The sequence below is a fragment of the Episyrphus balteatus genome, chromosome 3 (genome assembly GCF_945859705.1).
Source record: "Episyrphus balteatus chromosome 3, idEpiBalt1.1, whole genome shotgun sequence".
In the NCBI taxonomy this organism is placed as follows: Eukaryota; Metazoa; Arthropoda; class Insecta; order Diptera; family Syrphidae; genus Episyrphus; species Episyrphus balteatus.
In genome coordinates this window covers 26,747,554-26,765,872 of record NC_079136.1, presented here as the reverse complement: position 1 = coordinate 26,765,872, position 18,319 = coordinate 26,747,554, and the positions used below count along the sequence as shown (strand labels likewise).

General features: G+C 30.3%; 1 protein-coding gene, 1 long non-coding RNA gene and 1 pseudogene across 2 annotated transcripts; 2 read left to right on the top strand and 1 right to left on the bottom strand.

Moving 5' to 3' along the window:
- Positions 1 to 3,005: 3,005 nt before the first annotated feature.
- On the top strand, positions 3,006 to 4,441 carry LOC129914195 (uncharacterized). The gene is made up of 4 exons (XR_008772146.1): positions 3,006 to 3,244; positions 3,326 to 3,396; positions 3,448 to 4,000; positions 4,085 to 4,441. It is a non-coding gene; the product is annotated as an uncharacterized LOC129914195 (long non-coding RNA).
- A 329-nt stretch (positions 4,442 to 4,770) lies between these two features.
- On the bottom strand, positions 4,771 to 6,309 carry LOC129914194 (cytoplasmic dynein 1 intermediate chain-like; annotated as a pseudogene).
- A 234-nt stretch (positions 6,310 to 6,543) lies between these two features.
- On the top strand, positions 6,544 to 12,034 carry LOC129914193 (S-phase kinase-associated protein 2). Its single transcript, XM_055993324.1, has 5 exons — positions 6,544 to 6,753; positions 10,029 to 10,929; positions 10,988 to 11,399; positions 11,469 to 11,628; positions 11,691 to 12,034. The coding sequence occupies exons 1-5, from the start codon at positions 6,695 to 6,697 to the stop codon at positions 11,875 to 11,877; spliced, it is 1,719 nt and encodes a 572-aa protein (XP_055849299.1). The 5' UTR covers positions 6,544 to 6,694; the 3' UTR covers positions 11,878 to 12,034.
- The last annotated feature ends 6,285 nt before the right edge of the window (positions 12,035 to 18,319 follow it).

Genomic DNA, 18,319 nt, shown 5'->3' with positions numbered 1-18,319 from the left:
TAATTTGCTTTGAATTCCTATGCTGAAGCCTGGTACGCTGTTCGAGATAAATTTTAGCTCCCATACAAATTATCGAAAAATTTTAGCCGAGCTAAAATGGAACCCATACAAATTATCGATAACTTGTATGAGAATTTTATCTCGGCTAAAATTTAGCGCGAGCAGCGTACCAGGCTTGAAGGAGGAATGTCAAACTCTGAGAGTCTGTGACGTAGATGCGCAGAACGAAACAAAATTATAAACGCGATTGCGCTATCTGTTTAGTTGTATCATGGGCACAGAGCGGGGCTTGAGCGAATAGGGCTCGCTCTTAACTGAGCGCTACCTGAGCGCCCTGAACAGTTTGTATGGATATTTCAGTTCGTTTACCATTTTACCAGGTTTACACAGAGTTTACACCATTTCATTAGGGGTATTCACGATCTGGTGCAACAGGCCTAGTAAAAATGTAAAATTTTATTTTTTTACAATAGATCGTGAACGCCCCTTTTCTTATCTATAGTAAATATTGAAGAATGAATGAAATCCATGATGTTTTTTTAACAGGGTTGTTCATCCACTGTTGTTTCTTCTTTTTTTCCATTTTTTATAATTTAATTCTTTGTTTTGTTTGGGTTAATTAATTTTCACAAATTATTTTACATCAAAAGAAACTAAATTACTGGACATGAGTACCGACAACCATAATAAACAGAATAAAAAAGACAAACTGTTTATCATGGGCGACGCGACGGTGAGCTGCCATCTGTCAAAAATAATTTTACTCTATTGTATTTTTATTTTGCAATAGGTCTAGGGTATAGCAAAAGTGCAAGACTGTTGTAAAATTTTAATCCGTATATTTTGTTGATACAGGTGTGTTTTTTTGTTTATCTATATAGATTTTGTGCAAAAAAACGACATCGATATTTTTGAAATCCAAACAATTTACGTGTTAAAAACAACAAAAACTTTATCTGTATAGATTTTTGAAAAATCCAGATAATTATCCAGATTTTACTTTCTCTCGATAAAAACAGTAGTGCCAAGGTAGTGTAATTGTTGTGTTCATACAGAAATATCTGAAAATATTAACAAAAAAAAAAAAAAAGCGGAGAAAACGAGGTTTGAAAAAAAAAACTCTCATAGAAAAAAATAATCAAAAATTTGTTTGACATGGTTGCATTCAAATGTTAATGTCTCGAGATATACACAATGCACTTTTCAGATAAAAGTCTTATACTATGTTTCCACCTACGCTAAATCCGAGATTTAGCTAAGTAGATTTAGCTTAAATCTCGAGATTTATTCTAAATCTCGGTTTGAGGGTAGCTGAAAATCTTGGTTTTAAGGTAGGTGAACCCAAATCCACCATTTAGCGAAGTAGATTTAGAATAAATCTCGAGATTTATTCTAAATCTACTTAACTAAATCTCGGATTTAGGTCAGGTGGAAACGTAGTATTAAATGGATCCTGATTGTTGAACAGATATGTATATAAAATTACCAAAGTTTTTTTCGAAAAATTAGAAATAAAAATAAAAAAGTTTTCACATTTGATTTTAAAAAAATCGAAAAAAAAATTTCAATATGGCTACCTTCAAACGCTTATAACACAAGAACGACGCAACTAATGTTAATGGTCATGGTCTTAAAATGTAGTTAAGAATATACAGATAATTTTTGGTTTTTTGTGAAAAAAACCATTTTTTTTAATCCAACATGGATGCCATGGCCATATGAAAATTTTTGTTTGCATCCAACATGGATGTAATGGCCTTCCCACTTCGGAGTTAAAATAAAAAAAAAAACAAAAGCAACATTTTTGACAGACAGCTGCCAAAGTATATGTACAGTGGTGCCAAATGTTTGCATGATTTTCAAAAATCCCGATGTCGTTTTTTTGCACAAAATCTATATAGATAAACAAAAAAACACACCTATTATCTGGATTTTTCTAAAATCTATACAGATAAAGTTTTTGTTGTTTTTAACACGTAAATTGTTTCGATTTCAAAAATCTCGATGTCGTTTTTTTGCACAAAATCTATATAGATAAACAAAAAAACACACCTTATGTTTTTTTTTTTTAATTACGTCGTTTGAATACAAAAACAAATGTATACTTAGTAAGGAAGCTGCGAAATAATATGCGAAGAAAAAAAATCATTTTTTCATATAAAATCGTTTTTTTCCTAACAACTTCAACCGATTTGAGCGAGCCAAAGACGAACGATATTATAATTTTTGTTTACATATTATTAAACCTTAGACCCTAATAAAAATTTTCACCACTATTACATTGCAAAATTAGGGTACTTTTTTTCGACCATACAAAAGTGACACACCCTATTATACATTTCTTATAATTTTTATATCCTCCTTCTTTTTAATAAGAAAAAATCAAGTCTTTTCAAGCCTTTTTCGCATAGGTTTCTACCTTAGAGGATATAATATATGGTGTGCTTGTTCCTATACCTAATACATTGTAACGCCATATACATGGATATGGGTCGCTGCCTTCGTTTTTCAGTGCGAGTCCGGTTCCGCAGCTGTAAATAAACACGCTTGTTGATGACAGCCATCTAATGAAAATAAAATGGAGGCATGCACTCATCGAAAAAATTAAAGAAACTAGAGCCTTCTATAAAAGCTTCACGGAACTAACAGCACAAGCAATCCATATATTAGCTGCGTTCCTTTGGAAATATTTATCTACTGCTTAGTACTTAAAACTACTTTGAACTACTTTTGCTATACTGAAAAAGTAGTTCAAAGCAGCTTTAAGTACTAAGCAGTAGATAAATATTTCCAGAGGAACGCAGCTATTAGGTGTGTTTTTTTGTTTATCTATATAGATTTTGTGCAAAAAAACGACATCGAGATTTTTGAAATGAAAACAATTTACGTGTTAATTACAACAAAAACTTTATCTGTATAGATTTTTGAAAAATCCAGATAATAGGTGTGTTTTTTTGTTTATCTATATAGATTTTGTGCGAAAAAACGACATCGAGATTTTTGAAATGAAAACAATTTACGTGTTAATTACAACAAAAACTTTATCTGTATAGATTTTTGAAAAATCCAGATAATTATCCAGATTTTACTTTCTCTCGATAGAAAACAGTACTGCCAAGGTACATTACACTTATTAAATGTCAGATTCCAATAAACGACAGCTGCAGTTGACAGATATATGACAAAAAAAAATTTAATATTTAAAATTGAATTCAATTAGGAATAACAAACAACACAAATCAATGTAAGTATAAGCATATTTTTTGGAAAAAGATGAAAATTGTACGATAAACTTTGGTTTTTTTTTTTAATTTAATAATTTTAGGATTCACGTGTTTGCAAGAGTGCGATATCTTCCCCAAAATTAAAGAAAAAAACCTGAAAAGGAGATGGAAAGTAAATCAATTTATTCTTACAATGAACTAGCGTATTAATCTTTTTTTCTAGGAATTATTTCACAAAAGAAGAATTCTGTGTACTATGCGCTTGGGTCTTAATCGTGTCGGTACCTTCAACCCTCACAGCCAAAATGTAATGTCAAATGCTCTTGGAATGCGCGCTCGTTTGCGAAAACGTCTATTCTTAGACGATCAACATGAATAAATGATAACAAAGCTCTTGTTGTTAATAAATTGCATCGTTAGAATGCCCACCACAAAAACAGTCTCTTACATTTTTAAAATGATACACGTCATGTATGCGTGCGCTGCGAAGAAAAGCAAATACAAACATACCTCCCGACACATATTCCCCCAGGAAACACTTTTCATCCCAAACAGCAGACAGCAACAAGCAAGACAATCCTAACATTGCATTATGCAGCTCATTCAACACCCAAAAATCCTTCAGCTCCCGTTGATGAAAAACCATTTCATAAGAGATCGCTTCACTGCGTTCAAACTTGGACGACATGTGCATGATAAGTGAAGTGTGGAAACAAATGGCATGTTGAAAGTGGTAATTGTTTCAGAGCATCATTTAGCTCCCCAATTGGTTGCAGGTAATATTTTTATTGATTCTCCTTTTTTGGTTCGATATATTCCTTATGTACTCTGCCTGCATTGATGTCGTTTTGTTTCTGTAGGACATGTCTTCTACAAATGGGTCTAAAGCCCCCATCGAGATCCCGAGAAAATCTGCATGAATCTTCTTCGCAATTGCTTTCCCCTCCTAAACAGTTATGCAGAGGGAGGAATTGAGGCAAAACACATGGATTCCCAACCCAACTTAACCAACCCTACAACTGGACATCCGGGTCTGAACAACTCGAGTACAGCAGACTTTTTAAACTAAGTTTATCCATGTATTATATTTGTTTATATTTTATAACTTTGTCATTATTATTTAACGTTAGACCCCCTTTGTGCCATCAAAATTTTTAATGTATCTTAGAAATAAGTTATTTTATTATTAAATTGCAAATTGCAAAATTAAAACGTAATCCGTTTTGCTTTTTCTCATTAAGATTTATCTGACAAGTTTCCAATGCGATATGAAAATTAAATGAACAAATTTGTGCGCGCCTCACTGCATAATCTCGGAACTGCACTTTTACATCAGACTTACAAAATGTTTCCATACAAAATTCAACACATAACTTTGTATTAGTTTTAAGAAATAAATAACATACTCAAAGAAAGAATTACTCAGCTTTTGACAAAATTTACCTATATATTTATTTAACATTTAACATTTTTGTTTCATGTTTTTTTTTTTTTTTTCATAAGTAGGTACCTACTCAGTAAATACTCTTTTACTAATTTTCATTATCATACATACACAAAACAAAAAAAAAAAAACAATCACCGATGCCGAGGGCACTTCGGTATTCCATAAATCAAGGCGACCACTGCCGTCGACAGAAGCGAACAAGGCGGGATGAATTGGAGACCATAATATAATTTGAATTTTCTTCAAATGAATATAATGGTTTAGTGTCCTACAAGTAAATACAAAAAATGTAATACATATTGGTCGTTATAGTAGATATTAAATTTCACCTTAAGACTCCATAACTTAATTGTCCAATCAATGGACGATGTAAGAAACAAATCACCAAAATCTGTTGTAGATTGATTTGGATGAGTTGATATTCCCGTCACTGGACCCAAATGTTTCTCATAGACTTCAGACACACCCGAACGTATTCTATGTCGATAAGCTTGAGTAGAAACAACAATTTATTTATAAGCAAATGGAAAATCACAACAAACTTTTACCATAATAAACATTGCCATCTTCACATGCAACTGATAGCAATTGGGTTCGATTGCCGTGGCTGCATTTCCAGTGTATCTTGCGGCATCGACAACATATCTAAACTCCATGAGCAAAGCTTGCCATCGGATGAGATCGATAACACATTGTCTGCATTCTGTGTGCCAACCATTTGCAAACAATACACTGGATGCGTATGTGCAGTTGCACTTAGAGGTGTCCTCTGGTCCTCTGGATGGGTGTGCGCTTTTCCACTCGATTATTCCATAATACAATATGACCGGAATACGTTCCACAGAGTATAAGGTTTTGATTGAATTTAGCAAAGCATGTTGACATAACGGCACTTTGACAATGGAATACATCTTCGGGTGCTTGTTTTTTATATTTTGTGTTCCAGACCATTACAACACCATCTGGTTCATTGTGACTCTCCTTAAAAAAGTTATTGGGTTTTAGATAGAATCGTAGAAAAAAATACAAATGCAAACCTCATTATTGTGATATGAAACAACAACCAGTTCAGGAAAATGTGTTGTTGTCGGTCTTCGTGGAAATCTCGATTCAATGACAACCTAGCATGTGTCCTCTCATCGTTTGACTCCTATCACCACCTCCAATGTATTCGGTGTAGATGTCGACATTCTCAGATAGAGCCCTTTCGATGACACGACCAGCGGGTAAAACAAACCTTTGAAAGTCCGCCGACAAGATGATCATCTGTTTTTGTTCTTCCGATAGTTCCTTAACTGAAAGCACAAATGTTAAATTAATGTAAAGAGAGAGAAAAAATTCACTTACTTTATTTTTCTCTTCAGGTTCTTTTTTGTATTCAAGTGGTGTTATGGCTGATGCAACTTCCTTCATAGTGGGCAAACCATGTGGTAGAATTCCTGGTGGTAGTTTGGAATGGAAACCATTGTCGATGTGTGGCAGCGATCTCTGTTCGTCATCTCCTTGGGCATCATAAGTAAGCATAGGTAAAACAGGAACAATTCTACGATTTTTTTTGTTTGTTTTTTTTTTTCTCTCATTTTGTTTAGAGCTTTGTTTTATTAAATTTTAATTTAAAAAAAAAAAAGCAAAAGCAAACTTTTTGACAGACAGTTGTCAAAGTTAATGTCCAGTGCTGCCAAACTTTAACACGGATTCCAAAAATCTCGATGTCGTTTTTTTGCACAAAATCTATATAGATAAACAAAAAAACACACCTATTATATCCTCTATAAGCCATGATACAGATAGTTTGGCACTACTGAAATAGCAAAATAACATTTTCGCGCTTATACTTTCTCCCAAAACGTCACATCACAAACTGCCCGAAAATTAAATTTCACTTGTTGAAAACGGCGCACTTCCAGCCTGTGTGTAAAGAAATAAAACTTCTAATCTACTGCAAATTTTGTATTTACAAAAAAAATATAGAAGTAGTTTTATTTTATAACAAATTTAAACTAAAACTATTTCTTGTCAAACTATGAGCGGAAAGAAAACTAAATCAACAGAAAACAACGAAAATCTGTGCCCCTTATCAAGGTAAATAAAAAATTATCTTCATTCAAAATTTTCACATAAATCTTAAAAAAATTGGCGCTCTATTAAAACGGATATGATTTTCCCGTAATCTCTGTAATCGCACATGCTTCAGAGGAAAATTTAATTAATTTTCACTCTGGATTGGGGAAATTTGATAGAAAAAAATATCCGAAAGGGGAATTGCTGTATGGATAAAGTAAACGTCATTGGAAAATTTCATCTTCTGTCAAAAAAGACGGCGCGGTTTTCGTGCAGTATGAGATGAGTATTTATTCCTTCAGTAAGAAATGACGTTGTGAAGAAAAGTTATAAAGTTTCGATTTAATAATATTTTAGGGTAATTTTATGAATCAAATAAAAACAAATTTCTTTGTTTCATTGTTGACCAATGTAATATCGACCTTTTGTTTACTGGGCAAATTTAATTGAAGGTAATAAATGAAAGTTTTTTTTTCATTTTGATGAACAAGTAATTTCCATTCATGAATGTGAAGTGCAAACTTATTAAGTTTGTTCTTTGGGTCATTTTCTTTAATTAAAAAGTTAAAAGTCAATATTCTTGATGGTTTAATTGCAATTGTTAATCTGAAATATCTTTGCAAAGTATCAGACAAAGTTTCTGTTTGTTTAAAACAGTGACGAATGATTGAAGTTGTTTCTTATAATTTTTTGTTGTTCTTGTTTATTTTGTAGGCGGTAGAGATTAATGCCCTTTTGTATATTGAAAATGAATACCTATGTAAAGTATACATACACCTCGACCTAAATTGTACATAAATTGTTTTAATAATAAATCAAATACAAATATAATACTTTGGTCATGAAGAATTCACTTTCTCTTTTTTGATGTGGGAATTTCTTATTTCAATTTTGTTTTTTGTTTCGAATCGAATTAACACTATTAAATTTGCTTTCTTTGTATATTTATGGCTTCCATACGGTTCAATGTTCGTGTTGTCTAACATTATATTTTTGCTATTTTCCTCAAATCGTTGAAATGACCAATATTTCACCAACTTGCCACGTACCATTTTGTTGGTAAATGCAATTTCATTTTTCAATTTTCGTATGTTTCCATACTGCTGTTTTCCGTCAATTTTATGAGAATTGTGTTTGAGATAATACCTAAATTTAAAGTTTTACATTTCCAAACATAGAACCATTGAATCGATATGCCTCTTATTTTTGTACTATCCTTCTCAAAAACAAAAATAATGGGTTAGATTTTCTTTAAAACCATGAAGCAACTGTGTAATTTATGTGTGGAACTTACAGGCGGGATCAGTTGTAAATTTTAGTTAATTCAAGTTTTGGTTTTATTCTTCAATTTGATATACAGGGTGATTCAGGAGGAATGTGCCAAAAAACTAGAGCGTGTAGGTTGGGTCGAGACAAGAAAAAAGATCGTATGAGAGGGGGGTCTATTCCAACTTGTTTAGCGTGGAGGTGGAATTTAAAAAAATATTGACTTATTTTGGAAAAAAATACTAAAAATCAACGGTTAAATCTACAATAACTTGCTATGTCTTTTTGTAAAGCCAAAAACCTGGTGTTTAAAAAAAAACTATGGCATAGTTTTTGAAAAATAATTTTGAAAATCAATATTAAAAAGAAATTGGAAAACAAAAATTTTAAACTATTTTTTTTTTCAAAGTTTAATGTAATTCAGTATGTACTAATTTATTTTTTTAAATTCAATTTATATTTAGCTTTAAATTAAGAGCCGTTAGTCCCTGCAGCTTGTGCTCTTTATAAATATTAACATTGTAATTTAAATTTTAATTATTCTGATAATAAATAATAATAAAAATAAATTCAATGCTCTAATTTGTGTTTGAACAAAAACAAAAAACCGGAATCAAAAATATCTTGTCGTTTTCGAGAAATTTACAAAAAAACCAAAGCTACTTTTTTTAAGAAACCTCTTTATTTTTTGTTTTTAAGTGGCTGGACTTGTTGATAAATTAATTTGTGAAACATTAACAATTCGATTATAATTTTTTAAACATTTAGACTTAAATAAGGATACAACAAAGTCACACAGTATTGGATTGGTCCTGAATTAATTAACTTTTTTCTTTGAAAACTTACCTGAGAATATTGTTGACTATGTCTGGGGTGCCAGCCGCCTAAGTATTCTAGCTGTAAAAGCGTATTTGCGTTTTATTTTTTTTTTAGCCAGTTTAGCCCGGACGTATTAAAATACACATATCCAAAGACAAGACCAAAAGAGCCAAATAAAACAAAAACAATAAAAACACATACTGTAGGTAGCTATCCCTGCTGATGCCAATAGGGCGCCCATTATAATAATACTACAAAAATTACGAGGGAATTCGAAACGATTTTACAAACGATCTAGAATGTATGTACATACATATCGTCAGCTGAAAGCAAAATTCTTTTTACCGAAAATGAGATACCTAATGATGACGTTTTACTAATTTCAGGGTTCTCTTTCCAATTTAGAATATATTTTTTTTTTTGTCTAAAAATTCCATTCAACAACCGCTTTAGTCTGAGCTCCAATTTTTTCAAATGAAATTCATTCCGAATTTGTTCAAAGAGTCATTTTTGTATGTGGTAGAACAATTTTCCATAGTTTCAATTCAGAATATTCAGAATATTCAGAATTTTTCTGTATCTATTTGAATTGGAGCTATACATTCTACAATCTATGAGTATTTCCAATAACAATTTCAAACAATTGTGTAGCTGGCAAAATAAACTGTCCCAATGTAATGAAATTTTATGTGATTACAAGGAAAATAAAATCACTGCTCTGTAACTTGTACTTTCTTTTTTCGTTCACCTGCGTTTAATTTTTGTTCCTAATTGTGTGGTAAAATTTGATCTGTTGATCAATAATATATGTAGTGTAGATCCTTGTCAAAAAATTTTTTTTTAGTGTAGTTCGTTGCAAAAGAAAAAATGTGTTTGTGACTTCGTAAGGAACAGAGGAAAAAATAATTAAGAATATAATTCTATTTTAAAAGTTCAAATGACCTCATTTGAACTTTCGTTTCGCCCAAGTATGGGCTCATCATTTAGATGCTGTAATACCCTTTCTAAGACGAAAAATTTTGGTCAATGAATACACCCAATTATAACTATCACAGTCTGAAAAGACTGACATTTAATATTTTAAAATAAAATGATTATATTCTTGGACCTAATAACAATTGTCCGTGGTCAGGCTATTATTAATTCAATTTCTTTTTTCTTCTGTAATGGTCCTAAAATTTTTTTTTATTTGTATGTACTTTGGTTCTTAGAAAACGTATCAAACCGACAACCCCATCTTGGACGGAAGTTAAATCTGTTGATATTCCACATTCTCTAGAAGAAATGGGTATCGGTATGCTAGAATCCGATGAATCATCTTCTTCAGCGTCGGCAATTGCACTGGCCGTTAGTGCCAGCGATGAAAATTCAAATGAAGCAACTCCAAACTTAGATGCGCCAAAATTTTGCCACCACCACACTATGCAACAAAATCGTCTCAATTACAGTGCTGACTTGGACACTACAGATAATGCAATTTATTCAAATGACTCGCTAAAGTTACAAAACTTTAATAAAACCGTAAACAATAACAACAACAATGGCTATAATTCGACAGAAAAGTACAATGATCCACGCAACAGCAGTGAAAAGAAGAAAAAAGTTGCAATATTAGGTGCTGGAAATTTGAGTTCACAAAAATCTCGTAGTCCCTTGGCGACTGTGGCTTGCAACAACAATTATAAAAATATAAGTAAAACACAGGCACCAACGTTTGTTGGATCCATTCAAGAAATAACTCCGTCATCTTCCGGTGCATCGTGCAGTTCAAAGGAAACAACAAATGTCCCGTCATCATCATCCTCAGCTGCATCTAAGCAATTTTTTGTTCCCGATGAGAATTTCTTTTTATACAGAAATCGAGCTCTGCGTGGATCCGATGGAAAGGATCATTTTTCAAAGCTCTCCGATGAGATTATTCTTCAAATTTTTAAATTACTACCCAAAAAGACACTCATTCGATGCAGCTATGTTTGTCAGAGGTTTAATTGTTGCGCCAGAGATGAGTCTCTATGGACTCGATTAGATTTAGGAGGTAGATCACTTCGTGCAGGAGCTCTTGGTGATATCCTGCCTCGTGGTGTTGTAATTTTACGACTGGCTCAATCAGAGGTTTGCTAAAAAATCTTCCCAGTTTCTATATTTTGTTTAAACAATATTTATTTTTCAGATGAGTCATCCCATATTTGATCCAGAGCTTCTTCAAATGTATCCCGATTTTGAATGTAAACTACAGTATTTAGACCTTAGTATGGCAGTCATAACAAAACCCTCGCTTAAGTCCTTACTTTCGCGGTGTCGACATCTAAAAAAACTAAGCCTAGAACATGTTCCAGTAAACGATGAGATATGTGATGAAATTGCCAAGAACAAAGACTTGGAAGCTTTAAATTTGGCAATGGTTAGCGGTCTAGAAGCGTGGAGTATACGCAAGATGATGATTGAATTGCAAGACTTGACCAGTTTAAATTGTTCTTGGACAAATTTAAATGTCGATGGTGTTTTTGCTCTTGTTTCCAATGTATCTCCCAATTTAATGCGGCTGAATTTGTCTGGTTGCAGAAAGACTATGTTTGATTCCCGTAAGTTTATGAAAAAAATACTTTGGGACTGAACAGATTATTAAAAAATATTATTTCTTTCTTTTACAGATTTAGTAACTCTTGCAAGAAGATGCCCACAATTAATTGAATTAGATGTATCAGACTGCACTGCCCTTTCATCGAGTGCAGTAACTTTTATTTGTAAATTTATGACCCTCGAATATTTATCTCTCTCAAGATGCTATCAAATATTAGCACCAGCTTATATGTGAGTTTTCATTTATCTTTACATTAAAAAAAGAATACTAATGATTTTTTTTTTATTTCTAGGGATTTAAATCATATTCCAACATTAAAGTTCTTAGACGTATTTGGTATATTATCAGATACCGCTTTAGAAATGCTAGAACAGAATTTTCCACAAATAGGAATTAATAAATTTATTCATAGCTCGGTTGCAAGGCCGACAGTAGGAACAAGAAGAACTTCTATATGGGGGCTTCGTACACGTGATTAAAGAGCTATCGATTGTATATTCAAGTAAGATCAACAGGATTAATAAGTTGTAATTTAAATTAAAAAAAAAAAACTAAATGTTAGAGCAAAACATTTAGCTTCATATTTAAGTTGTTTCCTAATTTTTTTGAAATTATAAGTTCAATATTAATATTTTACATTATTTTGTTTGCTATTACATAATTTAAATAACGACATTTCTGAGCTAAAATTTAATGCTACTTCGTCTGAATAAAAAAAAAATAAGAAAAAAAAAACTATTTTGATAAATTGAAATAATTTGTAAAATTACTCATCTAAATACAATACATAAATATTATAAAATAAAAAAATAGGTATTAAAATTATAAGTAAAAAACAATAAAATAAATCGATATTAACTAAACGCTAACAAAATGTTTTTATTTAAGAGGCATTTAAAGTGAATTCTTTGAATAACAAAAATCAATAAACAAAAAATAAATAACATAAAAGTTCGAAGAGGAGAACAAGCATTTTAGACGTTCGGCAGCCATTAATGAAATTGGTATCTTTCTTGGCCGCACGAATGCGTTATTACTGCTTATCTTAATGTCGAAATGCGATGAAATAAAATGGATTTCGAAGATTTTTATCATAATTTCAGCATGCCCACTTCACAGTTCGAAAACCGACCCTCAGGTAAGGTGGTCTGTTCCTGCCATACAAAATGTTGTGATGCAAAGGCAGTAATGCGTCTAAGAATTTTGCCCTGGTCTCCACTCCCTTCTTGCAAACGCTAGGATGCAAATACCTAGTAGGAATGGAAAAGTTTGGAATTTCTCATATTTTATTGCACACCAATTCAGTTATTAGTTTTGGATATATTATATATAAAATAAAAAAATACAAACACTTAAAATATTTTAATTATATAAATGTACTTTTATTTTCTCTTTTGAGCTTTTTTCTTTCATTATTTGGTATTGTTTAGTTATTTATATTACAAATTGATTTTTTTTCTTTTATTACATTTGGGTTTTAAATATTTTCTCCTTTAAAATGTGGCGTATAATGATTTAAGTTTAATTTTATAATTTATTAAAAAACTAATTATTTCTAATTAATAAAATTGTAATATTAATTTAATTATTTCGATTAACTGTAATATCTCACATTCTCACTTTATTGGTATTCCCTTGAATATAGTTTGTTTTTTTTTTGTTTAATTTAATTTTAATTTTAGTTTTATTTTAATTATTAAATATCTACTTAGCGAGTTTTAATATTATTTTTGTTTAATAATATTTAAAATTAAATAAAAAAAAGTATACAATTATTATTATTATTCATTATGTAGGCATGTAAAATTTTATTTTCTTCCGATTTTTTAGTTCTTTTTGAGTTTGTAAATTTTAACTGTTGGTAAATATATAAATGGGAGCTGTTTTATTGTGTTTTCTTTTTTTTTGGTTCCGTATTATTTTTTGGTTTTTGTTTTAATCATAGATATACATATATGAGTACACGTACACTACATAACACTGGATATGATATTTTTTTAATTTATCTTTTCTGGAATACTTTTATTTACATTTAATCAATTTTTTTTTTAATTTTTTTTCTATTTATTTTTTTTTTATTTTTCATAAAAGATTCCTATCTAAATAAAAAGGGAAAAAGCTATTTAAAATTTAAACCTTTAGTTTTTTTTTTTAATTGATATTTACAAAAGCATGAATAAAGGTTTATTTTTTGGCACAAAGTAGAAGAAAGCTTAAACAAATTCTGTATGTATTATTCAAAAAAAAATATTTATTTAAAATACTTTAAACAAAAGAATATTAAATTAAAATCAGACTTTACCGCAAAATACAGTTTCATAATTGAAAAGTGTTACTATTTTACTGAAAAATAACAACTTTTTGAGTATTAATTAATACATTTTGTGTGTGCAACATTTTAATTCTGGTTAAAGTTAACAGAAAGAATGTAATAACTTTAAATTAACATTGATTTACAAAATCGAATTTTTTTCGGTTGTTTGAAATTTTTCATTTGTTTCTTACAAGTAATTTGAGACTGATGAGTTTTTAAGATATTCGCATGTGCAATTTATTGCCTAATCAATTATAACTTTTGACCTCAAATTTGATCTCAATATCATAAGCTAGGGTTATTTTTTTGACTTTTTCGCTCTCTTCCCCCATGGTCAAAACTAGTTCTCTCACTGGCTCAAAAATATTCAGATTTATCGTGAGTTTCACGTGAACAAAGTTCAACCAGGAAAAATCGAATTTCACTTTTCCCCTATCTTGAGTTCCGGCGAAAAGTTGTTCACGTTCGAAAAACTCCAAGTATTATGAACTTTTTTTCAGGTAATACATAGGTACAATGAGGCATTCCATAGCTCTTTTCTCAATTAAATTTTTGCGGCGAACGGTTAACTAGTTAAGAGGAATGTGTAAATTCCCTTGGGGTGAAACTTAGATAGCTTTTCAAATTCCGGGCAAACAAAAATATTTCGGTCGGGAACTCAGAATAGGGCTGATTGTTGCAGGGAACTACGTCCACGAGAACTGAGGCCACGGGAACTAAGTCCACTGAGGGACTTAATGTCAACAGTTTTTTTTTATACTAAACAATACCTTTTTTCATATTCTTAATACAGCCATGAATGGGTTATATTTCCATTTAAAATTAGAATTTGAACCCGCAAGAAAAGGGAAGTAAGCCCCAACGGTGTTAGTTGCAAATTAAAAAGGAATCATTACTCACCGTGGACGTTAATTTTCAAATCTAGAAATGAACTAGTGTTTTTCAATATTCTGTAAATAATCAAAAATCACGTGATTCTTTTCCTTTTTATTCAACTTCTACTTAATGAAAGTGATGGGATTTAATTTCTATTCAGTGGGAACTAAAACCTCACATATTTTTCGGAATGAAATTCTCACCTAGGATGGGAACTAAGTCTACTTTTCTTTCCACTGAGTGGGAACTAAGTCCCTCAGTAGAATTTAGTTCCCGTAGGCTTAATTCCCTGCACAGAAAACGTTAAATATCGCCATAAATAGATGATGTTTCTTATAGTACATTATTTTTGAAAAGAAGTATATATAGCATTTCTGACATTACAGAAGATCAGAAGATCTCAAAAACATTTGTTTGAGTCTTGCAATGGGGGAATAGTTTAGGCTAATTTCAGAAAAAATGATTATGCCTATGGATCGACATCAATATTTGTTGGTAACCATTTATAAGCTTAACTATTTATATACATAATTTAATTACCTTTAATTCTGTAATTTTTGAAGCGTTTAAAGATGAAAAAAAAGTATAACTTCTAACGCGCTTACATAAGAAATTATTTTTTTTTGGTAAAGTTATTGGTTCAAATTATTGATAGTCAAAAGTTATCAAAATATCACTACGTGATCATAAAGTTTTAGTTGCCAATTATATTACTATATCAGTTTTGCTTACATAATATTTATAAATATTTTCGAACATTAACAAAATATTTTTTGTAAAACGATGATTTAAGCATAAATTTAAATAAAATCACAAATTTTGAACAACGAATTATAATAACAATAACATAATTTTAACCGATTACAGACATAACAAATTTTGTATAGTAAATAGAAGAAAATTTTATTTGGCACATGGATTAAAGTAAATATAATTTTTTTTATTTTTTATTAGTAAAATGTTGAGGCTTAAAATAAAGTTGTTTTATTTTTTTTTCAATATTTTCTTGGAAACAATTTTCTTTTTGAAAAGTTTTATATTTTTTTATTATAACATGTGTGAAGGAGATCTTGCAAGTATCTTTTATGTCTTGTTGATTTTGTTTTTGTATTTTTCAATTACATAATTGGAACTGGCAGTGCATTAGACTATGCATATTTTTATCTATCTCATTTGAATTGGATTCTAGAAGATACAACTAACTACAAAGTTTCTAGAAAAATTGATTTTAGTATGTATTTGGTTTTTTTTCTTTTTATCTATGGAAGAAAAATTATTTAACAAAAATAATCACAACATTAAAAATTTTTCAAATATTTTTTTTTAAATTAAACATGCAGAGCAAAAACAAAATTTCTTTTATAATAATTTAACAAGATAATTTAGAACATTAAAGCTTTTATATATTTTAAAAATAAAAGAAGCTCTATCTTTTAGGATATAAAAAATTAAGTTTTTTTTAAACTATAACTTTTTAAAAATATTAGGTTCTAACAATACAAAACTTCAGGCAAATGAGTGGGTACAATTTAGGGTCGTCTTTAACATAAAGTTCATGAAGACATCCGCTCAATCGTCTCCAAATAAATAATAAAAAATCCTCTAATTTTTTCAGATTTTTATCTATACCCCTTACTCACCCTGTAACAAGGTAAAATTCTAGTACTTGGAATTTGCGTCTGATTTTTAGATTTTTTCCATATATGTATCTCCTTTACGGCTTGATCGATTTTGTTCCAATTTTGCACAATTATTTTAACAATGATCCTTAGTAATATTGCACTCCAAGATATTTTTAAAAATATATTCTTGAACCTCAAAAAAATCGAAAAGGAAATCGATTTTTTCCGTACCTATAACTTGTAGTAGGTATACTTTTTTTTAGAATTCTCAAAAACGACTTAAGCAATTTTTCGCAAACTTCATCAACACGTTAATAGATAATGTTTAAGTTATGTTGCATACTAAAAACTTTCGTGTTTTAGTTTCTTTGTAAATTTATATAGTTTTCTGATATTTTTTACAAGGAAATTAAAACACTAATGAACATTTTAAGTATGCAACATTAAAACATTGTCTATTTATTAACGTGTTGTCGAAGTTTGCAAAAAATTGCTTGAGCCGTTTTTGAGAATTCTAAAAAAAAGTATGCTACAAGTTATAGGTACGGAAAAAATCGATTTCCTTTTCGATTTTTTTGAGGTTCAAGAATATATTTTTAAAAATATCTTTTTAGTGCAATATTACTAAGGATCATTGTTAAAATAATTGTGCAAAATTAGAACAAAATCGATCAAGCCGTAAAGGAGATAAATGGAAAAAATCCAAAAATCAGACGCAAAGTCCAAGAACTAGAATTTCACCTTGTTACAGGGCGAGTAAGGGGTATAGATAAAAAAGAATTAGAGGATTTATTTTTTATTTATTTGGAGACGATTGAGCGGATGTCTGCATTAATTTTCGAAAAAAAAGCAAATAAGGACCGGCCTAGGGTATATATATGTATATGTATTTCGTAATATTAGCATTGCTTTAAAAATAAACAAAAATACTTTTATTGATGAAATTAAAGAAAGTAATTCAGAAGTTTTAAATTGATAGACAAAATACCGGACTTTTTTTCTGAAAGAAATTTCCAGTTTGAAAATTTAAATGCTTATAACTGACTGACAAAATTAAAATAGCGTCATATAACGGTTTTTTTTTACTCTAAGTGCCTTCTGATGGTAAAAGTACACAACCTGTAAAAAAGGGACTTTGTCTAAAAGCTGGCAGCAGATTTTTTACGCGAAAAGTAATCGAATCATATCAATACAACAATAGTAAAAGTAAAATAATAGGCCATTTTTTTTTAAATATTGAACCAACAAAAATCATTCCTTAAAACCAATACGTTTGATTTAAATGTGTAAGTAGTAAGCCCATTGAAATCAAAGGTTGCCTTATGTAAGTATACGCCATTCTAAGTATACCAAAGGTGACCACTTCTTACATAGAGATAATGCTTAAAAAAATTTCAACAAACATTTCGTTAGCCATCATTGATTAAAGAAAACCAAAATGTTACGCATACGCCACAGTGACCGTTCAAGTTTAAGCTTTGAAATTTAATACAAAAAGTGTTGCTGCTGGGACAAAACAGTACTACTTTTTTAAAAGATCGAACAAAGAATGTGTTACCATGACACAATTTCAAACACATTACTGGATTTTCCAGAATCCCATTAATAGGGCTTTTAAGATGATCGATTCTAGCATTATTTTGACAAAACATATAAACATTTGTGAATGCATTTTATTATCTTCCCTTGGTTAACTGAAATTGAAGTATCAATACCAACTTCTTGACTAGCACGTAGTTTTAACAACCTTTTGAAACGGTCCACATATGCTTGTTTAGTTAAAATTTTCACCACCGCACCGGTTGGAGTGTGTCAACAGTTGACTTGATAGATTTGAACGTATCCATACCTAGCCTATGAATAAAACATGAAAAATTGCAAAAAAAGCTATATGAGATTAAAAAATCTAATTGGTACCGGAAAAGTTGAAAGAGTTAATAATAACATATGTAGGTACCTCCTTATCTCAATATGGAAGAAGATACTTGATTGCATAGCTTAATTAAAAATAATTGAACACAAAACCTGTATTACGTTCCAAATCGGGCGTATAATGAAAAAATTATTATGTAAAACATAATATGTCCACAAGCACGAACTTTCTGGATT